Source organism: Schistocerca americana, chromosome 11 (assembly GCF_021461395.2).
Source record: "Schistocerca americana isolate TAMUIC-IGC-003095 chromosome 11, iqSchAmer2.1, whole genome shotgun sequence".
Lineage (NCBI taxonomy): Eukaryota > Metazoa > Arthropoda > Insecta > Orthoptera > Acrididae > Schistocerca > Schistocerca americana.
Window position 1 is genome coordinate 38,273,470 of NC_060129.1, and position 27,768 is coordinate 38,301,237.

At 42.1% G+C, this 27,768-nt stretch overlaps 1 protein-coding gene across 3 annotated transcripts in view; it reads left to right on the forward strand.

The window, feature by feature from the left end:
- Window positions 1–6,801: 6,801 nt before the first annotated feature.
- The window catches only part of LOC124554054 (neprilysin-2-like), a 245,614-nt gene continuing 224,647 nt past the window's right edge, over window positions 6,802–27,768 (forward strand). For all 3 annotated transcript variants that reach the window (XM_047128089.1, XM_047128091.1, XM_047128090.1), the window contains exon 1: window positions 6,802–7,140. In XM_047128089.1, coding sequence (XP_046984045.1) covers window positions 7,109–7,140 — 32 coding nt within the window. In that variant the 5' untranslated portion in view covers window positions 6,802–7,108. The remainder of the gene's footprint in view (window positions 7,141–27,768) is intronic.

Genomic DNA, 27,768 nt, shown 5'->3' on the forward strand with positions numbered 1-27,768 from the left:
ACACTCGGTTCAGAAAAGACAGAACACCTTGAACGACTGGAGATAGAACGTTCGTATTCACAGGACATTCACATTCGTATTTTCTGCAGAAATAATTAGCATTTGCACCATGTCGGCCCGCGGGTCAACATCGGTATAGCGGCACAACATCACCGACCAGTAAAACGCACCTGCGGCTCTCTTTGTTGTTATAAACCGAAGGTAATGGATCAGAGTGACCTGAGCAAACGTGCAGGATTCCTCTGAGATGTATGCGTGAACCGTACTGTCAAATCAATGAGCTTCAAAGAGGGCGCATTACTGTCTTGAGACAATGTGATGCATCCATCCCGGAAATTGCTGCTCTCGTGGGACGAAGCGTTTGGGCAGTGTAGCGGGTGGGTGCAGAATGGTTCACGGAAGGCCGAAGATCACGACGAGATGGGTCAGGACGCACCACCCACACCAACCTCTCGAGAAGATCGACATTTCATCCGAATGGCATTGTAGGACAGATATGCGTCCTCCTCGGGTCTGGCGCAACTGTGGAACACACCGTACGCCATCAGGCCTGACAGTCCGTCGCCGTTTATTACGGAATGGATTACGTGCTCGTCGTCCACTTGTCAACCTACCTTTGACGAATGTGCAGAAACATGTCAGACGGCAATGGTGTGTGGAACGACGTCACTGGGGACAGGGATGGTATGAGATAGTGCTTTTGGGGGAATCCAGGTTCTGTGTCTTTGAAAATAAAGGTAACTTTTTAGTTTGTCGCAGACTGGAGGAGCGGCATCACAGTGACTGCATTTGCACAAGACGTACAGCACCACTTCGAGGCTTTATGATGTTGGGTGCTGTTGGCTACAACCACAGATCACAGTTGGTGCCTGTCTAGGGCACTGTGACCATTGTGACCCATGAGAATGACATCCTGTGACCTGTAGCCATACCCTTTCCTCACAACGCCTCGGACGCCATTTCTCAGCAGTACAATGCATGACCACATGTTGCTACATGAACACATGCCTTATCGGTGTGACAGGATGTCAGGCTTTTGCCCTGGCACGGCAGATAACCAGACTTGTCACCAATGGAAAATGTGAGGGATGTGGGGCAGTGCTGTGACCCAGTGCCGACCACCACAGGTGAACTATTGGATGAGGTGAATGCAGCGTGGCTGGCTGTAGCACACTACGCCATTGGCGCCTTACACGCATTGATGCCATAACACATGGAACAAGTTATCAATGGCGGACCTTGTGCCTAACGGGATACAGGGCACATGCTGAACCGAAGTCACTGACATGCTAATCATTTCTGCAGAACATATTAATGCATATGTTCCGTGAGTGTGGGCGTTCTGTCTCTGGTCGTTGAGGGTGCTCCGTTTTTTCTGAACGTGAGTGTACAAATTTTCAAAGTCCATAATGTCTGACTAGAGACTGAAACTAAAAAAATCATCACCTAAACAATGGATCAATCAAAGGAAAATAACACTCCAAGCACACACGGCAAGAAGCAACTCTCATAAGACTAAAAAAGGGAGAAAATTTTAGTTTATAACCTCGCACAAGCGACACTGATTACATGAAAAACACGTAGAGCATTATTTACTGGCTTTCATTGAATCGCTGCCGTCAAAAGATAAGGATCGAAATCCATTCTCGTCATTGGTGTCGCTAGAATCGCTTGCATAAAAATCAATAACAAATTCTCCTATTTCGTCTGTTAATTATTCGTGCTCAGTACCTTTCTTTCCAGTCCGCCCCAATGGCTGAATTGTCAGCGCGTTGGAATACCACGCACGGGGTGCGCGGCTTCGATTCCCGGCTGGGGTGGGAGATTTTCTCCCCACAGGGACTGGGTGTTGTGCTGCGCTCATCGTCATTTTATCCCCACTGTCGACGCGCAAGTTGCCCCATGTTGCGTCGTACTCAGTAAAACTTGCACTTGGCACCGAACTTCCTGCCTGGGAACTCCCGACCACTGAAGCCATACACTCATTTGCATTTTACTTTTCTCTCCGACATCTTCCATATGACTTCAAACTGCTTGCCATTTTAGCTCACTCACAGAGGAAAATCTTTCCTCAGCCGTCTTCCATACATCCCCGAGCTTAAAAGTAACGTTCTCGACAGCCACTCAGTTCTTCACTTATCCATACAGTTTCTGTTGCACTTGCTCCTACCAAGATGAGTGCGGGGCTTATTTTATACCCACATCTTGAGAATATTGTTGTCTAGTCAGATATTTTATATTTTATATTTTATAATTTGTAAAATTATTATTTACCATTTTAATGAATTCTTCTATAAAAATTCCATATATACACTCCTGGAAATTGAAATAAGAACACCGTGAATTCATTGTCCCAGGAAGGGGAAACTTTATTGACACATTCCTGGGGTCAGATACATCACATGATCACACTGACAGAACCACAGGCACATAGACACAGGCAACAGAGCATGCACAATGTCGGCACTAGTGCAGTGTATATCCACCTTTCGCAGCAATGCAGGCTGCTATTCTCCCATGGAGACGATCGTAGAGATGCTGGATGTAGTCCTGTGGAACGGCTTGCCATGCCATTTCCACCTGGCGCCTCAGTTGGACCAGCGTTCGTGCTGGACGTGCAGACCGCGTGAGACGACGCTTCATCCAGTCCCAAACATGCTCAATGGGGGACAGATCCGGAGATCTTGCTGGCCAGCGTAGTTGACTTACACCTTCTAGAGCACGTTGGGTGGCACGGGATACATACGGACGTGCATTGTCCTGTTGGAACAGCAAGTTCCCTTGCCGGTCTAGGAATGGTAGAACGATGGGTTCGATGACGGTTTGGATGTACCGTGCACTATTCAGTGTCCCCTCGACGATCACCAGTGGTGTACGGCCAGTGTAGGAGATCGCTCCCCACACCATGATGCCGGGTGTTGGCCCTGTGTGCCTCGGTCGTATGCAGTCCTGATTGTGGCGCTCACCTGCACGCCGCCAAACACGCATACGACCATCATTGGCACCAAGGCAGAAGCGACTCTCATCGCTGAAGACGACACGTCTCCATTCGTCCCTCCATTCACGCCTGTCGCGACACCACTGAAGGCGGGCTGCACGATGTTGGGGCGTGAGCGGAAGACGGCCTAACGGTGTGCGGGACCGTAGCCCAGCTTCATGGAGACGGTTGCGAATGGTCCTCGCCGATACCCCAGGAGCAACAGCGTCCCTAATTTGCTGGGAAGTGGCGGTGCGGTCCCCTACGGCACTGCGTAGGATCCTACGGTCTTGGCGTGCATCCGTGCGTCGCTGCGGTCCGGTCCCAGGTCGATGGGCACGTGCACCTTCCGCCGACCACTGGTGACAACATCGATGTACTGTGGAGACCTCACGCCCCACGTGTTGAGCAATTCGGCGGTACGTCCACCCGGCCTCCCGCATGCCCACTATACGCCCTCGCTCAAAGTCCGTCAACTGCACATACGGTTCACGTCCACGCTGTCGCGGCATGCTACCAGTGTTAAAGACTGCGATGGAGCTCCGTATGCCACGGCAAACTGGCTGACACTGACGGGGGCGGTGCACAAATGCTGCGCAGCTAGCGCCATTCGACGGCCAACACCGCGGTTCCTGGTGTGTCCGCTGTGCCGTGCGTGTGATCATTGCTTGTACAGCCCTCTCGCAGTGTCCGGAGCAAGTATGGTGGGTCTGACACACCGGTGTCAATGTGTTCTTTTTTCCATTTCCAGGAGTGTACTTCAAAATTGAACTCAAAATTTTAGTCTCTTTACAGATGTCACTTTTCCCACTGACTGTTGTATTCAATATTTCCACGATCGGGATATGACTTAGCACATCAACATTTCTTTAAAAAGTAGCAATGAGCTAAATTTGCATTTTTAAACTTTTTGTGAGGGGTACCTATATTGTAGCCAATATAGGTACGGAGCCACAGCTTATCACAGACTAGCTCTGTAGATGATGAAACTGAAGAAATGTATGATGAGGTAAAAGAAATTATTCAGATAGTTAAAGGAGACGAAATTTTAATTGTGATGGTGGACTGGAATTCGGTACCGTAGTGGGAAAAGGAAGAGAATGAAAAATAGTAGATGAATATCTACTGGGGACAAGGAATTAAAAAGGAAGCCGCCTGGTAGAGTTTTGCACAGAGCATAATTTAATTATAGCTAACACTTGGTTTAAGAATCATGAAAGACGATTGTACACATGGAAGACGCCTGGAGACACCGGAAGGATATGGATTGACTATATAACGGTAAGACAGATATTTAACAACCAGATTTTAAATTTTAAGACATTTCAAGGGGCAGATGTGGACTCTGACCACAATTGATTGGTTATGAACTATAGATTAAAACTGAAGAAATTGGAAAAAGGTAGAAATTTAAAGAGATGAGACCTGGATAAGTTAAACGAACCAGAGGCTGTTGAGAGGTTCAAGGGAGCGTCACTCAACGATTGACTAGAACAGGGAAAAGGAATACAGCAGAACGTGAATGGGTAGCTTTAAAAGATGAAATAGTGAGGATAAGAGAGGATAAAAGACAAAGCCTGGTAGGATCTCTTCTATAATTCATAATATTAACACGTGAACTCGAAAACTGAAGTACTGCTTTTTAATAGTAATTGTACAAGGAGGCCAACGATCTTCATATAATTCGAAAGGTACTTTGCCATAGATGTACACAAAGCCACAAAGAAAAAATAATCTGTGTCTTTAGCTGTTAAGAGTGGAAAATGGAAGCAGAAGCTTTCGCATTCGTAACACTGATGTTACATTCTCTGTCACGCGTTAAAATCTCCAATATCTAAACATCGATAACTCAAGGACTACCACCCTCCTCCCTGCGCACCGATCAAGTACAATGGTAGAAATGACACACGGAAGTTTGCATGGTTCATTTGCAGTAAAACATGCGTACAGTACAGCTAGCATGCGACAACTGCTAGTTCGATGATGTTGCCAGCAGTGAAAATTAACATATAGTAGTAACAGTAGTAACGAAGTCAGTAAACAACTGTCTGCCTCAGGCTGTAACAGCAGCCTGTAACACTTACATCGATTAGGAGTAGATTTATTTTATGTAACGGTGTATTTGCAATTTATGAAATTTGTATTCTGTGTTGTTTAAACTCCTTCCTCTATTGTGACAAAATTAGGGTTTTGTAATGTGTATATGAAAAAAGCAAAAGAATATGTTGAAATGATAAATTATTATAATATGGATATGTTCATGAAAAGAAAATATTTGTTAAAAGCTGGTTCATGCTTAAGGAAATTGTATCTGTAACATGTAAACGCTGTAGGGGAGTCCCTTCACAACGAAAGAGGCATGGCGCGATGTAAAAGGTGGGTTTGGCGGTCTAACTGGCCGGCTCCTTTGTGTGAACGACACGCAGTACGTGGCTAGCCTTAGCACGGTACTCTTCGACGGTGCTAAGAGAGGCAGTTGGAAGCTGCATTATACGGGATTTGCCTCGGATGTGGATCTGGCTATTATTTGGTATTCGTGGCATAATGGAATGGCTCTAATACGTTGAAAATTCGACGCCAACAAGAGATTTTATAGGGCATTCGTAAATCAAGAGGCGTTCAGTTCGTACAGTTAGCCCCCATGTCGCCTGCCACCAACCTTTGCCGCTGCTTCACAAACTTCATACATTCAGTTAAGTAATGTATATGGGCACGTACCAGTTAATTAGTGTGTTGATTCAAAAGGCTAGAACTACTTAAACCTAACTAACCTGAGGACATCACACACATCCATGCCCGAGGCAGGATTCGAACCTGCGACCGTAGCGGTCACGCGGTTCCAGACTGTAGCGCCTAGAACCGCTCTGCCACCCCAGCCAGCTACGTATCACAATATACTATCACACAACCAGGGAGATGTACAGAAAATACAGTAAAACGTACCTTTTTTACACCATGTCCTAAAGTGATAAGACCATAATGGCATCGTCAAAACATATAAAGAGAATCAGCATAGCATCGTCATATAGATCTAAAATAAGGTGTAGAACAGGCCTCATCGTCCACACAGTCATTATTGCAACTGGCTACTGAAGTACAGTAGCTACCAGAAATCTGTTTTTCTGCATCATCCCTAGATGTCCCTACTGTCGGTTTAGATGTAGTCATCATTTATGCAAAAAACATAATCTGATAAAAACACATTATGTAAAATACATGTAGCAGACTTTTAAAATTGATAACTGATCATAGAAACTAAATTGTGATGCATTAAAAGACGAATACAGTTACCTGTATAAAATTATTAGAAGGAAATATATGAATAGAATAAGACCGATCCTTTTTATGGTGAATTTACAGTCAACAATTAATATGCGTATTACATTGCCTGTAGCAACCTATAAATTGTCTATGAAAGATAAAATGTCTATATGACAGCTGAAAAAAGGACAGATCAATGATCAGCGCCCTCTGTTGGGTCGGCCGCCAGGATGTTATTTAGGCGTGCACCGATCTTAAGAACTTAACCACTAGAGGGCTTTACATACAACGTGATATACCTCCCACGAGAAACTAAGAAGTTAGAAATCCCTCCAGTATGGATTAATTATCTTTAACTACGAACACGCCAATGAAATACCGCTGACATAGCCGGGAAGGAGATAAACTGGCTACACTTCCCCTCCCGCTGCCCCTTCCTTCGCCGCTACGTCGATTCCCCCATTTCACGGCCCGCTCACGGCACAACGCCATTGGCTGTCTGTCGCCTCCCGTTACGAACACTGCCGGTCTGCGCCTTCCCATCTCAGCGCCCGGCAGTCGCCGTCGGAAGCAACAGGTGGCTGCAGTGATTGGCATCATCTTTGCTGCCGTGTCGCGCAGACACGTCTCTGACACACGTATCGAAGAGCTTTGACGGCGATAGTACGAATCGTTCGTTGTTGCTTCGCGCGTTCTATTAACTGACGCTCCGACCTTCTGACTCGAAAAGTCGGTTCCGTCACGCGTCGAATATAAATTCTACGCCGACAAACTGTGACACAACGTGGAAAGTGGCACATGTTGCGAAATTATTAACTGGCCAGAGCTCGGAGTAGAGCATCGATCTTTATTTAGTTTTCTCCGCCCACGATGTCCAACAACACGACGCAGACCGTTGTAAAGTGAGTACCCTCTTTTTTTGTAGTGACTTATCTCCTCTCCTGTTATTTTTACCTGTTATTTTACTATAAGTGCCATGAATCCGCTATTTGGTTTCTATATACTGCTGGCCCTACATTATATTCAACAGCCTCCAACCGTACGATAATGCCTTAAACACTTGTGTCTGTTTCTATTTCTCCTTTTCAGGCCTGAATTTTTTTCACCAGGCAGGATATTTTTTATTTATTTTCTAATGCTCATAAATAATTTTTTAATCATTATAGAAGCAAGCTGTTTATAAACATATGTATCCTTTATCATAATATACTTTATACACCCAGCTTCATTATGTGGACAAAATTAATTAATTTTGCAATACATAAATGTTGCAATACATAAATTAATCATTCAATAATTCCCATGCAAAAGAACAATAATATTCTTCAATTACACAGTGGAATACAATTAAGAAACAGCTTCGGTGTATTCTGGCGGTTACGATCAGTAGCACATGCACTTGTTGATGCTTTTATAGCGATACAGGACAAGTGGCGGCACTTGTGCATTATGTAAAGATTGAACAGTCGCAAATGTGTACGTGACATTTCCATTGAGGAAAAATGTTTCTGTTGAAGTCAAGGTTCAAATTCAAATGGCTCTGAGCACTATGGGACTTAACAGCTGAGGTCATCAGTCCCCTAGAACTTAGAACTACTTAAACCTAACTAACCTAAGGACACCACACACATCCATGCCCGAGGCAGGATTCGAACCTGCGACCGTAGCGGTCACGTGGTTCCAGACGAAGTCAAGGGAAATTAAAATTTAATCTACACAATTGTAAACTGAAAGGGTTAAAATACAGGTGCGACTCGTAATTTACCAATTGGCCTGACAGCTAAGACAAATTTGCAAAATTTTATCCGTAATTTTTTCCCTATAGCGCAATGTACCTTGGCTATATAGGCATACAGCACAATACTGTGAAATGTACGTGACACTCAGTGAGCTACGTAGACTAGAAAAAGCCAGACAGCGCTTAACTTTGGTGATCTGACGGGAAACGGTGCTACCACTGAGGCAAGCCCGTTGCGTTTACGGTCAATAAGGTGCATCTTAAGTTTTAGGCAATTTTTTCAATAACATGTTTAACCATTTTTATTATTAGATTGCAAAGCCAGTCTAAAAAATATTCTTATAAAGCCGAACTCACATTTTAGATCCTTGAAAATTGTCATCTGAACTTTCTTCTTCTTCCTCTTCATCGTCATCGTTGGCCTCTTCATATACTGGGTGATTCACGAAGATATGCAAATATTTTAATGTGTTATTCTACAAGTAAAACTAAAGAAAAGGATTCATATAAAGATAGGTCCGCAAATGTTTAGAAACGGAGTTACAGCAAAAAAGATTTTGCCTGAAATTTAGCAACTTCGCTAATATGAATCCATCGCTAAACTTTACAAGGTTAAAGTAAAGCATGATTTCCATTTATTTGGTTGTTATTGATCTGATGAATTTAATAAAACATGTCCCAGACGTGTATCTGCAGTAATTTTCCAGAACATCCAGAGAAGCAAAAAAGCAATTTCGTAAAATTTTTGATTGATTAACTACTTGGCCCAATTCGTTTTTTAAATTCCAGACAATTGCACAAACTTTTCAACAGAAGTTGCAGAGAATTTAATTTCCGAAAAATGATGGAAATAACATTAACTGAAACGGTATGAATGTGTCAAATAAACTGCTTTTATTAATGCCATGGCACACATGAATTCCTGTTAAACCGTAAAAAACAAAGCTCAGTGTCAAGGAAGTTGTACAGTGTACATACAAATTCACAATACACTCACAATAAATATTCAAAAATGTCTCCACCGAGTTCAATGCATTTAGCTGCACGTGTATGAACAGATTTTGTTGCTCGTTTCCGTTTCACGAGGTTGTTTTTAATTTCGTCAACTGCATTCATAATTCGAGCAAGTAATGCCTCACGCGTACTGACTCTGTCCTCATAAACTATGTCTTTCATCCATCCCCATACACAAAAATCCACTGACGTAAAATCGAGGGATCTGGGTGGCCATAGACGTGTAGCACCACGACCAGTCCATTTCTGGGGGAAATGTTCATTTAAATGTATAGTAACGGCGAAGTGTGGAGCTGCGCCGTCGTGTTGACAATACATTTGCAATCGCGTAGCAAGTGGAACATCTTCGAACAAGTGGGGCATTTATTCTTGAAGGAACTGTAAATACGTCTCGCCTTTCCTCGGAAAATGAATGGTTCAATAAAGTGTATGTTGATTATAGCACACCACACATTTATGCTAAATCGCTGCAGGAAATGGCGTTGCGTTGTTGCATGTGGGTTTCCGTCAGACCATACGTACACGTTATGTAAATTGTTTTATACAGTCTCGAGTAAACTGTGCGTCATCAGTAAGTAAAACGTATTTGTGTAACTGCTGATTAGTATTTAACCAGTTGCACAACTCCAAGCAAACGGCAGGATCTCCCGGATTTAAATGATACACTTTTTGTTTATGGTAAGGATACAGATTATTGTACCTGACTGTACGCCATACCTTGTTGTTGTTGTGGTCTTCAGTCCTGTGACTGGTTTGATGCAGCTCTCCATGCTACCCTATCCTGTGCAAGCTTCTTCATCTCCCAGTACCTACTGCAACCTACATCCATCTGAATCTGTTTAGTGTATTCGTCTCTTGGTCTCCCTCTACGATTTTTACCCTCCACGCTGCCCTCCATTACTAAATTGGTGATCCCTTGATGCCTCAGAACATGTCCTACCAACCGATCCCTTCTTCTAGTCAATGTTGTGCCACAAACTCTTCCCCTATTCTATTCAATACCTCCTCGGTAGTTACGTGATCTACCCATCTAATCTTCAGCATTCTTCTGTAGCACCACATTTCGAAAGCTTCTATTCTCTTCTTGTCCAAACTAGTTATCGTCCATGTTTCACTTATATACATGGCTACGCTCCATACAAATACTTTCAGAAACGACTTCCTGACACTTAAATCTATACTCGATGTTAACAAATTTCTCTTCTTCAGAAACGCTTTCCTTGCCATTGCCAGTCTACATTTTATATCCTCTCTACCTCGACCATCATCAGTTATTTTTCTCCCCAAACAGCAAAACTCCTTTCCTACTTTAAGTGTCTCTTTCCTGATCTAATTCCCTCAGCATCACCCGACTTAATTCGACTACATTCCATTATCTTCGTCTTGCTTTTGTTGATGTTCATCTTATATCCTCCCTTCAAGACACTGTCCATTCCGTTCAACTGCTCTTCCAAGTCCATTGCTGTCTCTGACAGAATTACAATGTCATCGGCGAACCTCAAAGTTTTTATTTCTTCTCCATGGATTTTGATTCCTACTCCGAATTTTTCTTTTGTTTCCTTTACTGCTTGTTCAATATACAGATTGAATAACATCGGGGAGAGGCTACAGCCCTGTCTCACTCCCTTCCCCACCACTGCTTCCCTTTCATGCCCCTCGACTCTTATAACTGCCATCTGGTTTCTGTACAAATTGTAAATAGCCTTTCGCTCCCTGTATTTTACCCCTGCCACCTTCAGAATTTGAAAGAGAGTATTCCAGTCAACATTGTCAAAAGCTTTCTCTAAGTCTACAAATGCTAGAAACGTAGGTTTGCCTTTCCTTGATATAGCTTCTAAGATAAGTCGTAGGGCCATACCTGAGATTGTGAAATGCCTAATCGTTGAGAGATACATCGTCTACTGGTACTCGGGTTACGTTGAATAGTATCCACAATATCCTCATCATCGTCTTCACGTATCGAGAGCTCGTAGTGATTATGGACGCTAGGTAGAGCACCTGTCTCGCGTTCGAAATACTCCACTAATGCGCTAATGGTTCGTGCATTCCGAATCTTCCGAGTTGGGTAATCTCCAAACTACAGCCGTAGCCTTACCATCGCATTTGCCATAAATATACATCATATCGACGTATTCCTATGTCGTAAATTTGAAAGACATCCTAATTTCATAAATAATATACAAATTACAACAGTTACTGTGTGGTTTCACTGAAACACACTGTTGTTATTATATTCTTTCACTGAACAATGCAGCAAACTAACTCGTTTCAAGGTTAGGAAACGACTGAAACAACTGACTAGCGTTCGCCAACAATGACATAAACGCTTCTACATTGTTAATGGAAAGTAAATAATCTCTGCATGTTCTGGAAAACTACTGCAGATACACGTATGGGACACTTTGTATTAGATTCACCAGATCAATAACAACAAAATAAATGGAAATTGTGCTTTACTTTAACCTCGCAAAGTTTTGCGATGGCTTCATAATAGCGAAGTTGCTAAACTGCAGGCAAAACCTTTTATTAGCCGTAACTCCGTAATGAAACATTTGCAGGCCTATGTTTATATGAACTTTTTTTCTTTAGATTTACTTGTAGAATAACATATTAAAATATTTGCATATCTTCGTGAATCACCTTGTATAAGTCGGCCCTCACTGCCATCGAGAGCCGCTCTTCTTGAAATGTTTAACAAAAACGTCTTCTCTCACTCTAGACCATGACTGTTTTATCCACTGACGCACTTGTTTGATTGTAGGTCGTTTTAAAGCTCCCTTCTGCGTGAATTCAGTTGGATTTCATCCATTATCCATCTGTTCCATTCCTCTCTCATACAAACTTTAAATAGTTCATTTATCGACACAGCAAGAGCTGCAATTGCGAAGTAAGTTCTCCCGGAATAACAGCAAGCTGTGTATCTCACTGTTTCAATTTCTCTTTCAAATATTGTTTCATATGACTACTAAACTGATCTAGCACAAGAAGAGAACTCTACTTCAATAAAGCACCTTTCTTCTACACTCTGATAATCCATTATTTCATAGCAGCCTTGTCCATCCAGTCCTTGTCATGTACGTGAGCAACAATACCTGACCGCATTTCAGAAGGTTTTGGCATTATTTTGCGCTAGAAAATGATCATTGGACTAATTTTAGTACCGTCAGCGCAGCGTGAAAGGACAACAGTGCAGTGCATTTTTTAAATGTCCACTTGTTTTTATGGTTACAGTTTTAGCTCCTTTCATGGTAACAGTTCTGTTACTCGGCACATCAAATGTCACAGGCGTTTCACCCATATTTGCTATTCGGCTTGGTTGCACACGGGTCTTATTTCGATATGGAATAAAAACGACATGGAAAGATAATATTTTCTCTTCATACTGTTGTGGCGTTGTTTGAGATTGTTTGGTTTTGGCTCGCAAGCGAGGTTCATGGCGCTTCATAAACCTGTGTTACTCCGCCTTTAAAGTCAGTTAAGTTCCACTATAGCACTAACTTACGAGCGTGTATTTGAATGATTTTCGTATTAATTACAGTGCCATTTTGACGGTGTCCTTGAGTCGATTTCAGTATGTCCTCTTCTAGTTTTGGCCATTTTGCATTCAGTTCTCTATTTGCACATTTAGTCTTCCTCCTTTTTTTGCTGTTCTTCCTTACTAGACCGCCAATCGCGAATAGTTTTTTCTGTTGGTGGATGGTGGAGGGCCGAAATGCTGCTCAGCTGCTGTGTTTCCATGTTCTTCTGCATACGCTGTTACTTTAAGTCTATAGCGCACATCATAAGAATATCGTTTATTTCCTGCCATGAGCGAAACTACCTACTAATAAAAACATTGTACTGTTACTGGGAACACAAGTCACTTTCAGTTCAAGTTCACTGTCAGCGCAGCCTGCAGTGACGCACCATAGGCTAGACAGTGTGTTCTGGGTTTGTGATGGCGGGGCGGGAGGCAGACAGAGTTAACAAGCTGGTGAACCCTGGCAACTCGTGTTCGTCGCATGGTGTGTACTGCTGATGGCAGTTGATCCAATTTTACAGGTAGAGATACGTTTCCCGCGGCGTCGAATATATGGCTAGTTTTAAGACTGCCGGGAATTTTAAACCAAACGCTGGAATAATTTATAGTATAAGAAGCACCTGACTTTTAGAGGCAATTTTTCGAAGGAAAACAATGCGTCTTTTATTCGTAATCGGTTCTAGCGGCGACTTGAACACCAGCTGACGATGGCGCTGGGCAAAGTTGGAACTGCTTGGTCCCGTATGGCACCGACGCACGAGTGGGTATTTTGCCCTAAAAGCTGGTCAGAAGTCCACTTTTGAAATGTGAGTAATTCCCAGAATGCGTGGCTTCCTGCTGTTGTCTGATAGAAGCGGCACTGCTGAGGCGGTGTGTTTTACTCGCTCATTCTGTACTGATACGCGATACAGCCAGTCTGTACTTACGTCGCGCTTGCAGTACGTCTGAAGCTCCTCTACTGCCTTGAATTCACTCTGCGTTTCTGAATGTGCTAAAGTGTATTTTTACTTGAAATGTGGTGAAAAGCATATGGATTTCGAACATCCAGATATGTATTGTCATTTATAATTATTTTCATTCATACTATTTACTACTTTTATAGTAATCTTTTTTTTGTAATAGATCAGCTTTTTTCCTGCATATTTGTTAATATAGAGTGATAGAAAAGTCATTTCTCTGGTGGAAGTTTTTTTTAATAATAGCCGCTGAATACTGCAGTTTAATTTTATGCGATTGAAGATGCAACAGATCTACTAAAGAGACTGTGTAAACTTCGACTGTTCGTTTTCTTTTGGAGTAGCGCTGCGAGGTGTGGAATCCTTACCAGACAGGATTAACGGAATACATAGAGAAAGTTCAAAGAAGGGGAGCACTTTTGTATTATCGAGAAATAGGAGAGAGAGAGTGGCACTGATGTGATACAGGATTTGGGGTGTACATCGTTAAAACAGAGGCGCTTCTCGTTACGGCGGGATCTTCTCACGAAATTTCAGTCACCAACTTTGTCCTCTGAATGTGAAAATACTTTGTTGGTACCGACCGACATAGGGAGACACGATCATCGTTATAAAATAAAGGAAATCAGAGTTCATACGGTGTTCGTCTTTTCCGCGCGCTGCTCGACGCTGGAATAATGGAGAAAGTAGTGCCAGGCACTAAAATGTGATTTGCAGAGTATACATGTAGTCACTTACAGAAATGCCGTCTCCAGAATGAGTTCTGAAATCGTATTGGTTTTTATTCTAGGCCCTTCGGAAGTCAAAATTATGACAGCAAAAGAGAGATGTTCTGATAAAGAGTTTGTAAAAAGATTGGACTTTATGAAAAATTATGTAGTATGAGATCCTACCTTCCGTGAGAAAGGAAAGAAAGGTTTGAAACACAAACTGTGTTATATAAAAAGTCAGAATTAAAGAAACGATGCCTTGCGTCACATAAGCCTGAGAGTACTTTCTTAAAAAATAACCGTAAGTGGCTGCAAAGTACCAATAACAGTACGTGTTCTAAGAATCGAATTGGTAGCCATCAAAGTCGTTCGGAGAGTTAAGGGAATGCAGTAAAAGAAGTAAGACACACCTACTGACAAAATATTTTGGTGCTGTAGAATTAACGTATGCCAGTCAAATCAAGTTCCGAGAAACTGGAAATGTTGAGGGTTCCAAAGTGGTTAAAAATACTACTTCACCTTCTACAACAGGCCCTAAATACAGGCAAGCATTAGATCGGAGTCATAGAGACTTAGAAGCAAAAAAATGAGTTTCACGCATCTAAACCTTGTTAGTCTTTATGGAAGCCTCACTGGAATACAAAATAATACGAGAAGCTGATAAGAAGGTACATCCACACTTTAAGAGGTTAAAAAGCAATGCTACCTTGTGGATTCGACGCGCAAGTTGCCGAAGTGGCGTCGGAGACCCTAGTCACACGACATTTACATTTTGCTTTGTGGCTGAATCCATCAGCAGACTGCAACATGAGTGTAGATTCAATTTCCAGCTTTGTTTAATCACACATATGGGCGAATTGTATTATATTAGAAAGAGGTTTCAAATGATCTTCCAAATGGTGACATAAGCGCATTGGAATTTATCATTCAAAAGGGACAGCGTCGGTTAAATTTTCTCTCGGTATGCTTTCGCGCTAGAGGCTGTAGTTTTCGAATCATTGAAGAAAAACGTACAAAATTCACTTTCAAAGTCACATCCACTCCAACATTCAGTCCGTCAGGATTTCTAGTATGCTGTTAATGACACTCCTTCCGAGAACTGTACAAATATTTGTGACTGCATAAATTATATCCCACGTTCGATTTCTTTGGCATTTAGTGACTGGTCTTAATACGCCATCGGCTTAGCCGAGATCTTATAGATTGTATAAATTGTACCAAAAAATTTTGTGAACTTTCAGATGGTTCAAATGGCTCTGAGCACTATGGGATTTAACGTCTGAGGTCATCAGTCCCCTAGAACTTAGAACTACTTAAACCTAACTAACCTAAGGACATCACACACATCCATACCCGAGGCAGGATTTGAACCTGCGACCGTAGCAGCAGCGTGGTTCCGGAGTGAAGCGCCTAGAACCGCTCGGCCACCGCAGCGGGCCCTTGTGAATTTTAACATCATCAAATAAATAACTACACTACTATACTCGTCAGGCTTTCTGACTGCGAAGTTACTGTACTTGTAATGCTTATGTTTGGGTCGAGTTGTCAATGTAATTAGTTTATCGTAACATTTAGAAAAGCCGTTTCACTTCATAACTCTCACGGGTACGCTTAGATTAATAATGTTCACTACGTCTCCGGCTATGCAGGTGGAGTAATAATCCAATCAACAGAGACCAAAATAGATCGAATGTCGAGAATACTTCGTGTGGTATAAATTTTTCTACATTGACTGGAGGAAGTGCTACGAACAACACACTAGGAATTACGACTGGTGAGGGATGAGAGTGGGGATGGAGGTACGTTTGAATGTCAAATTTGTAAGTTTTTGTTCAGTAGCTCGAAAACCGTGGCCTCCAGCGAAAACGTATCCCAGTACAAAATTTATCTATATTACATCTTCTCCAAAAAAGATTCAATTAATTTTTTTCTGTAGGACTAATAGTTTGTGCGAAGCGAGCGAGAGGATATGAAAATCTCGCTCGTGAGTTTTGAAGGCCAGAACAACATTGCGGGTTGCATAAAACGATATAGTTAGGGGATCTGAATCGCCCTGCGTACCAGACCAGCATCGGAGTCGCGCTGCGTTGGATACAGGGTGCAGCAACACGCTTAGTCGGGAAGTTTCTGATCGCTCCTTGTAATCTGAAGTGTAATTCTTTTCTTAGCTTACCACTTGGTCGTGCTAATCGCTGTTTTTATGTCGTTAGGAGATATGTTCAGAAAAAAAGATTTGTCCTTTTATTTTTTTTTTTTTTTCCAATCCTGAATGTCGATAATTTGACTTTGACATCAACGTTACGACTTTTTCAAGATTTAGTGTCGATAGTGAAACAATGATGTTAAAGGTCCCACAACAGATTTTTTTTTAATAGCGATGATCGTCGATCATCCCTAAATTAGTCATCTTCGCGAAAGACTGTTTATAACAGTTTCATCACGTTCCTGCCTATATCAGCGCTGTATTTCGTGAAGGTGAGCCAAAATCGGTTGATAAAAACAAAATAAAAAATTAAGAAAAAGACATTTGTGCTCTGCTCAAGGTGTGTGACGTGGCAGCTATGACGGCTCTTTGCTTAAATTTAAGAGTTCTTAAGTGGTTTTTATGGTTTCTTGGTTACGTATAGCTAATAATGGTGTATGTTGAAGCGCGGTGGCTAACATTACTTAAGAGCTAGGAGAAACTAAATTGTAGAGACGTACTACAAACTACATCACAAGTTTTTCAGAACTGATTTGTAAGTGACGAAACAAAGTAAACTCTTTTATTCGCATCATATTCCTTTGCTGAATTCATTCTGATTGCTGCTCATTTCTGAATTAATTTAAGTGTATATTGGCAATATAATTGGACAGTAAAGTGCTATTCTAACTTGTGTATACTAGTTACGCAATCTCAGGCACAACTTAATTTCAAAAATACTGTCAGACGAGTGGAATACGTTACAAACGACGTTCTTGCGGTATAGTTTTGAATCGGCTTCACTAACATTTAACCACACTGCATATCTGAGAAAGAAATCCGCAATTTTCGACATTGCGTTAAAGAAGTTCGATGATTTTCCTGATAGGCAGCACAGTAAACTTTTTTCAGTGACCTTATACAAATCTCACAAGCCGAAATCACAGAGAACTTTGGCTTGGAGCGGGCTTATTTTATCAAAGACATTTATTAACATAAATTATGTTATATTAAAATGTTTTGTCTCATTAGCATTTCATACGAAAGAAGATTTTCTTGTAACAGTTTACCAAAAAAGGTACAGCAAGATTGGATTCCAGCTTTATGTAAGATTTCATTGTTATAAGTAAATAAAAGTAATCATAATCTTTCACCGCGTACAATATTTGGGCGTGACTAGTAAAATTTTAAAGAAATTTATTTTTTTAAATTTTTTTATTCAATTAGATGGTACGACCCTGCATTCCTGAACCAACACTTCACCTGCCCTCTCTGGCGCTAGTCGAGTGCAGCTACTGAGTTGTTAGGTGATGGTGCTGAGACTCTTCATATGACAGTCACGTAATCCCGACCAACGTGACCGACAGTGTGGTGGAACGATAGACGGTGGTCTCCAGCAGGCCTCTATGCTGACACTGTCCAATTCTGACAGGTGCTGGCAGAGGTTTCTTCTCCTTGTATGAGGTAAAGACGCGATATTCTCACAAAGAAAGAAAATTCAAATGCGATTTCTGAATGTCAAACTCACAGTATGATCATCCCTTATACACAGAACATAGAGGGCATCACTCCTACATGCTATGTGCATGTGCTGAAATGTAAATAATTTGCATATCGAGGTACTGGATGCTTATAATTAAAGAGCAGATACTTATGGAGGTCGATGTGGGCTGTAAGTATCGTATGGCAGCGAAATTTGGTAGATATGTTGATGCATTAATACACTCTGGGTTCTGATGATCGAACGTCCATTCGAAAAGTAGGCCGCAACGGCCAACGCGCGTACCTCTCTTGCACACAGCATGGTCGCTACTAAACGAACCTTAAAAAAATCGTTAAGTGTAGCACTGTTGGTTGCACTGAAACCCACGCAATAATGCCTAATAGCTGCTGTGTGCCGCGTGTGCCAAGTAAGGAAGTTCCCGCGCCGCACCCTGCATAAGAAACTGTTTGCAAGAGGTTGCCTCCTCCCTACCAGTGTTCCTGTTCTACTCCGCAGTTTCGGTAAACAGAAGTATAGCTTGCTCACAGCCTGTCTGAAAACTACCAGCATCCCAATTTAATTTATGAGGTGCCGAGACCTTCATTTTCAAATGGCATCGGCGCGGTTCGTAATCGGGTGCGTAATTTTAATTTGCGTCAAAACCTTTATTTGTACATTACATTTTCATTGCACCCCTCTTGCGCATTTTATATCACTGTTCTACTGCCACTTCTGTACATACCGTTGGTTGTACTGTATGTGTCTTTCTGAATTTTTCTTTTATTTTAATTATGTCTATCTGTATGCTGTAATTCTCGTATTGTGTTATATGATGTTATTTGCAACTCTGTTCTTCAGATATTCTACTGCTTATTATGTGATGTACGGTGTTTGTCCTTCAATGTTTTGTTTTTTCTATAAGAGCAAATGTGTGTTTGTCATAACGTTATTATGTAGTTCTATTTGTAATTCTGTTCAGATGTCATTGTCATCACTGCCGCTGGTTGTCTGGTTTTCGTCTAATATCGCTTTTATTTTACTTTAAGAGTGTATTCATATGCTAACTTCGCCATTTTGTGCTATTCTGCTTTTTTGCTGTTTTTCTTTGGCACTTTATAAAAATAGTTGGCTGTATGGTCCTTGTAACCCAGAGCCAAAGTAATGAAAAGGTTGTATTTCAGCAACGGAGCCGCGGTACGTCTGATCTGAGGAAGGTCGCGTGGTCGCCGGCCTTCTAAAGCGCCTGCCAAGGCAACTCAGAACTTCGACCATTCGTAATTACCCTCGTCTTACTCGAAGAATGACGTCAGTCCCTAACTTATCTTAGTTATTTTCTCTTCTTTAATGCTATGACAAATGGTTTACACATTTACGAAAACGAACGAAACCATCTGTAATAATAGCTCAGGTTATTCCATTTTGGTTTTTTGTAGCATCCCCACAATCACAGCAGAGCATCATATAGCCGATTACAGGTCTACGACCATTCTCGGATATATCTCAGTAGTTTGCATACCCTTGTTGCGTGGTTGGACAATAAATTAGGAAAAAAAATAAACACTTTACACCAAACCTCATCCCACAAGCCGTCCTTACGTAATGGATGCTGCTACTGTCGGCAAAAAGAAATTTGCTCGTAACTTCTTTACTTTCTCTATAGCTTCTTTTTTTTTTTTTTTTTTTTTTTTTTTTTTTACACGATACGGAGTCAATTCATCTTGTGATGTATCGCAGCTATTGCAGTCTTGTTGCATGGCCTTCGTCTCTCCCTAATAACATGGCTGATCACTAAAAAGGCAACAGACATTAAACTGGCATAAAATAAAATGGAAATGAGCGTATGGCATCGTTGGCCGGGAGGCCCCACTCGGGGAAGTTCGGCCACCAAGCGGAAAGCTTATCTCATTCGACGCCACAGTGGGTAACTTGTGCGCCGGTGATGAGGATGAAAGGATGGTGAGGACAACACGACACCCAGTCCCCGAACGGAGAAAATCTCCAACCCGGCCGGGTATCGAACCCGGGCCTGCTTGCAGGGGGGGCGAGCACGTTACCATCCAGCTAAGCAGGCGGACAAAGTGGCATAAAGTCTACTACATATCGGGTGGTTGTAATTAAAGTGTAGTTACTAAGACAGGTACTACTTGGTAGATATGCTGATGTGTTAATGTAGAACCAATCTGTGTTGTTCAATGTTCCCCGGTCACGCCCCCACTCACAGCTGCCTGTGGAATAACAACTCCTATAGCGACAAAGAAATGCATTCTCGAATGTGTAATGAATGCTGTCAAATTCACATCTAGTGTCCTAGCAAATCCTGATGTAATAAACAAATCTGTTCTGAGCAAAACTCAAAATCCAACTAACTCTAAGAATGCCCTTATCTGCAAACATTATGCCAAGGCAACATTTCCATTGTCTGTAGTTGCAAACTTGCAACGTATGATGTTATAGTTGTTTCTAATTGTGGAAACAGAGGGAGAGCTGGTCTATGGCTTCCATTCAGTCCTTTGTTGACCAGTCTGGTGCGGCAGTTGAAGATATGCAAACGAAAGCCGAAGGTTGAAATTTTGCGTTTAAGAATCGTTGAAACAGGAGAATCGTGCCAACATACCGTCATTTGACTATCGAACAGACTCCCGCGTGGACAACATAGCAATGTGCATCCCTACCGTAGAGAAACAACTGAAAGATCTGAAAGCAAATAAATCACCAGGTCCGGATGGAATGGCAGTTCAGTTTCACGAAGAGTACTCTACGGCATTATATCCTTACCTAGCTTGCATTTATCGTGAATCTCTCCCCCCAACACAAAGTCCCCAGTGTCTGGAAAAAAGCGCAGGTGACTCCAGTAGATAAGAAGGGTAAAAGAACAGACCCGCAAAATTCCTTAACTTCCGTCTGCCGCAGGATCCTTTGAACATGTTCTCAGTTCGACATTATCAGACTTTCTCGGGACAGAGAAATTAATGTCCACGAATCAGCACGGTTTTAGAAAGCATCGTTCGTGCGAAGCTCACCTTGCCCTTTTTCCACATGATGTGCAGGGTATACTGAGAACTGTGGATGAAGGGCAACAGGCAGACTCCATATGTCTAGACTTACACAAAGCATTTGCCACAGTGTTCCGTTGCAGGCTGTTGAAGAAGATATGAGAGAGTGTGTGTGTGTGTGGCTCGCAGACTTCTTATGTTATATTGCCAGGTATGTTGTCCTTGACGGCTAGCGCTCCTCAGACAAAAGGATATCGTCAGGAGTGCCTCAGGAAAGTGTGCCGGACCACTGTCGTTCTCTGTGTACACAAATGATTTGGCGGACAGGGTGGGCAGCAATCTACGGTTGTTTGGTCATGATGCCGTGGTGCACGGTAAGATGTCGAAGTTGCGTCACTGTAGGAAGATACAAGGTGACTTAGAGAAAATTTACAGTTGGTGCCATGAATTGCTGCTAGCTCTAAATGTGGAAAAATGTAAAATAATGCGAATGAGTAGGAAGAACAAACCTGTAATGTTAAGGTACAGTATTACTCGTTTAAATATCTGGGCTTACGGTAGCAAAGCGATGTGCAATAGAATGAGCATGTGAGAACCGTGGTAAGGAAGGCGAGTGGCCGACGTCCGTTTATTGGCAGAATTTTAGGAAGAGTGGTTCACCTGTATAGAAGACCGCGTATAGGACGCTGGTGACACCTATTCTTGAGTACTTCTCGAGTGTTTGGGATCCGTACCAGGCCGGACTCGAGGAAGACGTCGAAGCAATTCAGAGGCGGGCTGCCAGATTTGTTATCGCTAGTTTCGAACAACATGGTAGTGTTGACGGAGATGTTTTGGGAACTCAAATGGGAATCCTTGGAGGACAGGAGACGTTCTTTTCGAGCAACGCGGTTGAGAACATTTAGAGAACCGGCAACTGAGGCTGACCGACACCAGTTTGTGTTCTGCTGCAGTAGCAGTTACATAACTTGTTCGTAAAGCTACTGAGACATTAAATATGTATGCGACAGTCGAAAAAGCGAATTCCATTCATGGCGAATGTCGCAAAGCTAAATAGAGCAGCGGTGCGGTCCTATGATGAAGGGTACCCATATCGTGACAAGCATCTGCAGTCTGTCTTTGGAAACATTGAAAAAAGTTCTAGAAACGGAGTGTGGACAGTGAAATACACCATGGGTAAAAGAAGATCAACTCATGAAAGAAATAAGACCACCATTTTAGAGCAGTAACATACACGATGCAAATGTCATTAAGAGGCGATCAACCAAACGAGTGTTCTGGGAACACTACATTCCGTCGCATTTCATTCCTCTTCACCCTCCGCTGTGTCTCCACATTTACGGCAATGACTTCCAAAATTTGTTACAGCTGTCCGAAAGTCATCTGCGGAATGTGCAAAGTGGTGCGATATATCCGTGCAAAACTTTGTTTAAGAATGAAGCATTGTTTACAAACCATGTCAATCTTCGCATTATGAACTAATCGTTACCTGAAAATCCACGACGACCCAAAGAGTCGCGTATCATGTCATTTCTGGAAACCCAGAATCTACTCTGTAGGAATCAACATGGATTCCGGAAACAGCGATCGTGTGAGACCCAACTCGTTTTATTTGTCCATGAGACCCAAAAAATATTAGATACAGGCTCCCAGGTAGATGCCATTTTCCTTGACTTCCGGAAGGCGTTCGAAACAGTTCGGCACTGTCGCCTGATAAACAAAGTAAGAGCCTACGCAATATCAGACCAGCTATGTGGCTGGATTGAACAGTTCTTAGCAAACAGAACACAGCATGTTTTTCTCAATGGAGAGACGTCTACAGACGTTATAGTAACCTCTGGCGTGCCACAGGGGAGCGTTACGGGACCATTGCTTTTCACAATATATATAAATGACCTAGTAGATAGTGTCGGAAGTTCTATGTGGCTTTTCGCGGATGATGCTGTAGTATACAGAGAAGTTGCAGCATTAGAAAATTGCAGCGAAATGCAGGAAGATCTGCAGCGGATAGGCACTTGGTGCAGGGAGTGGCAACTGACCCTTAACATAGACAAATGTAATGTATTGCGAATACATAGAAAGAAGGATCCTTTATTGTATGATTATATGATAGCGGAACAAACACTGGTAGCAGTTACTTCTGTGAAATGTCTGGGAGTATGTGTACGGAACGATTTGAAGTGGAATGATCATATAACATTAATTACTATTAAAAACAGTCTTGATCACGATTTATTTAACAAGGAGACCGGTTTCGACCACTACTGTGGTCATCTTCAGACTATTGAGTAGGAACCTCTTTCTGTTGAAGAAAGAGGTTCCTACTCAATGGTCTGAGGATGACCACAGTAGTGGTCGAAACCGGTCACCTTGTTAAATAAATCGTGATCAAGACTGTTTTTAATAGTAATTATTTATAAGACATTGATCACTGCTGTTCCCGTAATGCATTCAAAAGTAATTCATATAACATTAATTGTTGGTAAGGCGGGTGACAGGTTGAGATTCATTGGGAGAGTCCTTAGAAAATGTAGTCCATCAACAAAGGAGATGGCTTACAAAACACTCGCTCGACCTATACTCGAGTATTGCACATCAGTGTGGGATGCGTACCGGGTCGGGTTGACGGAGGAGATAGAGAAGATCCAAAGAAGAGCGGCACGTTTCGTCAGAGGGTTATTTGGTAAGCGTGATAGCGTTACGGAGATATTTAGCAAACTCAAGTGGCAGACTCTGCAAGAGAGGCGCTCTGCATTGCGGTGTAGCTTGCTGTCCAGGTTTCGTGAAGGGTGCGTTTCTGGATGAGGTATCGAATATATTGCTTCCCCCTACTTATACCTCCCAAGGAGATCACGAATGTAGAATTAGAGAGATTCGAGCGCGCACGGAGGCTTTCCGGCAGTCGTTCTTCCCGTGAACCATACGCGACTGGAACAGGAAAGGGAGGTAATGACAGCGGCACGTAAAGTGCCCTCCGCCACACACCGTTTGGTGGCTTGCGGAGTATAAATGTAGATGTAGATGTAGAGTGGATGAAAACAACGCTCTTGGCCTATTAACGATTGGTGCGTGTCTTGTCAAGACTCGAATCACTGGTCCCTGTTTTATTTTTATTTACACAAGTTCCGCAGGGCCAAATTGAGGAGCAAATTTCCAAAGTAATGGGACTTATCAATACAGGAAATTACAACATAACAGTAATAAGAGATAAAAATAAAATGTTTATGAACCAGAAGAAAGTGAAGCCGTAAGTTTAAGTAAACACAATCAACAATACAACAAGAATCAGCTTAATTTTTCAAGGACATTATCGACAGAAGGAGTGACCGATGTGGAAACTCTTCAGTTTCGATTTGAAAGCGCGTAGATTACTGCTAAGATTTTTGAATCCTTGTGGTAGCTACTGAAAATGGATGCAGCAGTATACTGTACACCTTTCTGCACAAGAGTTAAGGAAGTCCGATCCAAATGCAGGTTTGATTTCTGCCGCGTATTAACTGACTAAAAACTGCTTGTTCTGGGGACTATGCTGATACTGTTAACGAGATATGACAGTAAGGAATACATATATTGAGAAGGCAATGCCAAAATACACAGACTCGTGAACAGGCGTCGACAAGAGGTTCGTGAACTTACACAACTTCTTGCACAAACCGCCGAAAATGTCCTTTTAGAATGGAAAGAGGTACCCAAAAATATAATACCTTACGACATAAGCGAATGAAAATAAGCAAAGTAGACAAATTTTTATGTCGAACGATCACATACTTCAGATACCGTTCGAATAGTAAAAATGGCAGCATTCAAGTCTTTGAACAAGATCTTGAACGTGGGCTTTCCACAACAGTTTACTACCTATCTGAACACCTAGAAATTTGAACTATTCAATTAATATTCCCATTCTGTGAAATTAAAACGTCAGGTTTCGTTGAATTGTGTGTTAGAAACTATAAAAACTGAGTCTTACTGCGATTTAGCTTTAGTTTATTTTCTAAAACCATGAAGTTATGTCATGAACTGCACTATTTGAAACCGAGCCAATGTTGCACACAACATCGTTTACTAACAAACTAGTGTCATCAGCAAACAGAAATATTTCAGTGTTACCCATAATACTAGAGGTCATATCACTTACATAAATAGGGAACAAAGGGAACAAACACTGATCCCTGGGGCACCCCCCCCCCCCCCCCCCAATTTGACCGTACCCCGCCCAGACCCGACATCATAGCCATTCGCAACACTGTGAATAATGAACTTTTGAAGTACACTCAAGTATCTCGAGCTCCTCAGATACGCTGCTGCCTCAGCTACTAGAAGACATCACACTGCACCAGACATAAGGCAGTCCCTCCCATCCCACACATGTAATGACCTGGAGAGCTTCGGAACAGGCGTACAGGCAACGCAAAATGGTCCGTACACTCACAAGACTTGACACCTCTGTACTTTTACCTTTGACGAAAATTAAAACAAAGTGTCTATTAGCAAACAAAGACTACTCCTAAAGGCACCAAATGCATTATAACGCGCACATGTGGCTGCCGCTAACTCCAGATGAAATTGGACGTGCAGTATTGTTTCTCCGTTATCGCTTTACATTGTGTAACAATGGTCTAGGTCAACATTTTCAGCACTTGGTATGAGGGCCGTGATAATAAACAAGTGAATCGTGGCTAAGTTACAATTTTGCTTATGTTTGCTTTAATAGGGCAGCCGTTCGTGGAACCTCTTCTCCTGGTAGCCAGTACTTTGAGGTACTGTTAACTTATACTATTTGATAAAGGCCCATACTTGTTACGTCGTTGAAGTTCTCTTAGAAGCTTCTGTTAAATGACAGAGAAAAAGTATTTAATATATAATTCCATCGGAAATAAACAAAGTCGGTGGTGTAATTCGGCGACTGTGAACGAGAAAATTACTTAAAAACGTCAAGAAATTCGGTACGGTCTCCGTTATAACTTGGCGAAAACCATACCTCGATATATTTGTTCATTCTGGATACATCTGGGGCGGTCTGCTGCCTCGCTCTGTGTTGCTGTGATAGTGGGTACAGTGCCCACCTTGTGAAGTGTGTAACCTCACACCTCGTAATCGGCCTACTGGATTGTGGTATAACTGACCGTGATAACGTATGCCTAATTACATTTTAGAGTAAGTAAGGCTATCGATGCCAAAGGAAAATAAAAGTTGGAGAGAAAGTGCACAACAGGCCCTTCTGAAGGAAGAATCTATTCTAAACCTAATCTAAATACTGATGATACCTTTGAAATGGGTGGAATATACTGGATTCACTCACGAACCATACATGGAGGAAAAGGGTGGAACATAATATTTACAGTACTACAAAAATGATTGATAATACAAAGAAAACACTGATTAGCTAAAAAGGGAATACTTAAAAGTTCGCCAGCCCGCTTGGGCAATGAATCTCCAGGATCTTAAGGAAGAAATTCAGGCAAATAATCACTGGCATGGCAACAGAAGTTTTTCACACTTTTCCACACCTCAACAGTTGACGAGAAAGTGAACCAGAACCCTCTGAGTTTCCAGTACTTGTTTTGAAATACTAAATTTTGAAAGTAATATTAACCCTTTAACTGCTCTGGACGTGTCAACGCGCGCGCCTTTGTACCTGTCCCTGTGTGCTCTGAACGTGTTTACGCGCGCTACCAGTCCTTCAGAGCACACAGGGACAGGTACAAAGGCGCGCGTTGACACGTCCATAGCAGTTAAAGGGTTGAATGGAGTTACTGCCTAAATAAATGTTACTAAAACTTCGTTATGTAAAAAAAAAAAAAAATACTTTCGGTAACCTCAGTGTAAAGTAATACAAAATTTAGAATAGGGCAAGCAATTTACTTTTGATTGTTGAAAGATTGAATTCAGTTTCCTTTAAGCAATGAGCAACTGATTTTACTTGAAGTATAGCAACAATAAAATACACACTAAGCCGGCAGAAGTTACTCGCTAAGCTAAATATCTACATCGACATCCATACTCCGATAACCACCTGTACCCTGAGTACCTCTATCGGTTCTCCCTTCTATTTCAGTCTCGTATTGTTCGTGGAAAGAAGCATTGTCGGTGTGCCTCTGTGTTGGCTCTAACCTCTCTGATTTTATCCTCATGGTCTCTTCGCGAGATATACGGAGGAGGGAGCAATATACTGCTTGACTCCTCGGTGAAGGTATGTTCTCGAAACTTCAACAAAAGCCCGTACCGAGCTACTGAGCGTCTCTCCTGCAGAGTCTTCAAACTGGAGTTTATCTGTCATCTACGTAACGCTTTCGCGATTACTAAATGATCCTGTGACGCAGCGCGCTTCTCTCCGTTGGATCTTCTCTATCTCTTCTATCAACCCTATCTGGTACGGATCCCACACTGCTGAGCAGTATTCAAGCAGTGGGCGAACAAGCGTACTGTAACCTGTTTCCTTTGTTTTCGGATTGCATTTCCTTAGGATTCTTCCAATGAATCTCAGTCTGGCATGTGCTGTACCGACGATCAACTTTATATGATCATTCCATTTCAAATCACTCCTAGTGCCTACTCCCAGATAATTTATAGAATTAACTGCTTCCAGTTTCTGACCTGCTATATTGTAGCTAAATGATATGGGATCTTTCTTTCTATGTATTCGCAGCACATTACACTTGTCTACATTGAGATTCAATTGTCATTCCCTGCACCATGCGTCAATTCGTTGCAGATCCTCCTGCATTTCAGTACAATTTTCCATTCTTACAACCTCTCGATATACCACAGCATCATCCGCAAAAAGCCTCAGTGAACTTACGATGTCATCCACAATGTCATTTATATACATTGTGAATAGCAACGGTCCTACGACACTCCCCTGCGGCACACCTGAAATCACTCTTACTTCGGAAGACTACTCTTCATTGAGAATGACTTGCTGCGTTCTGTTATC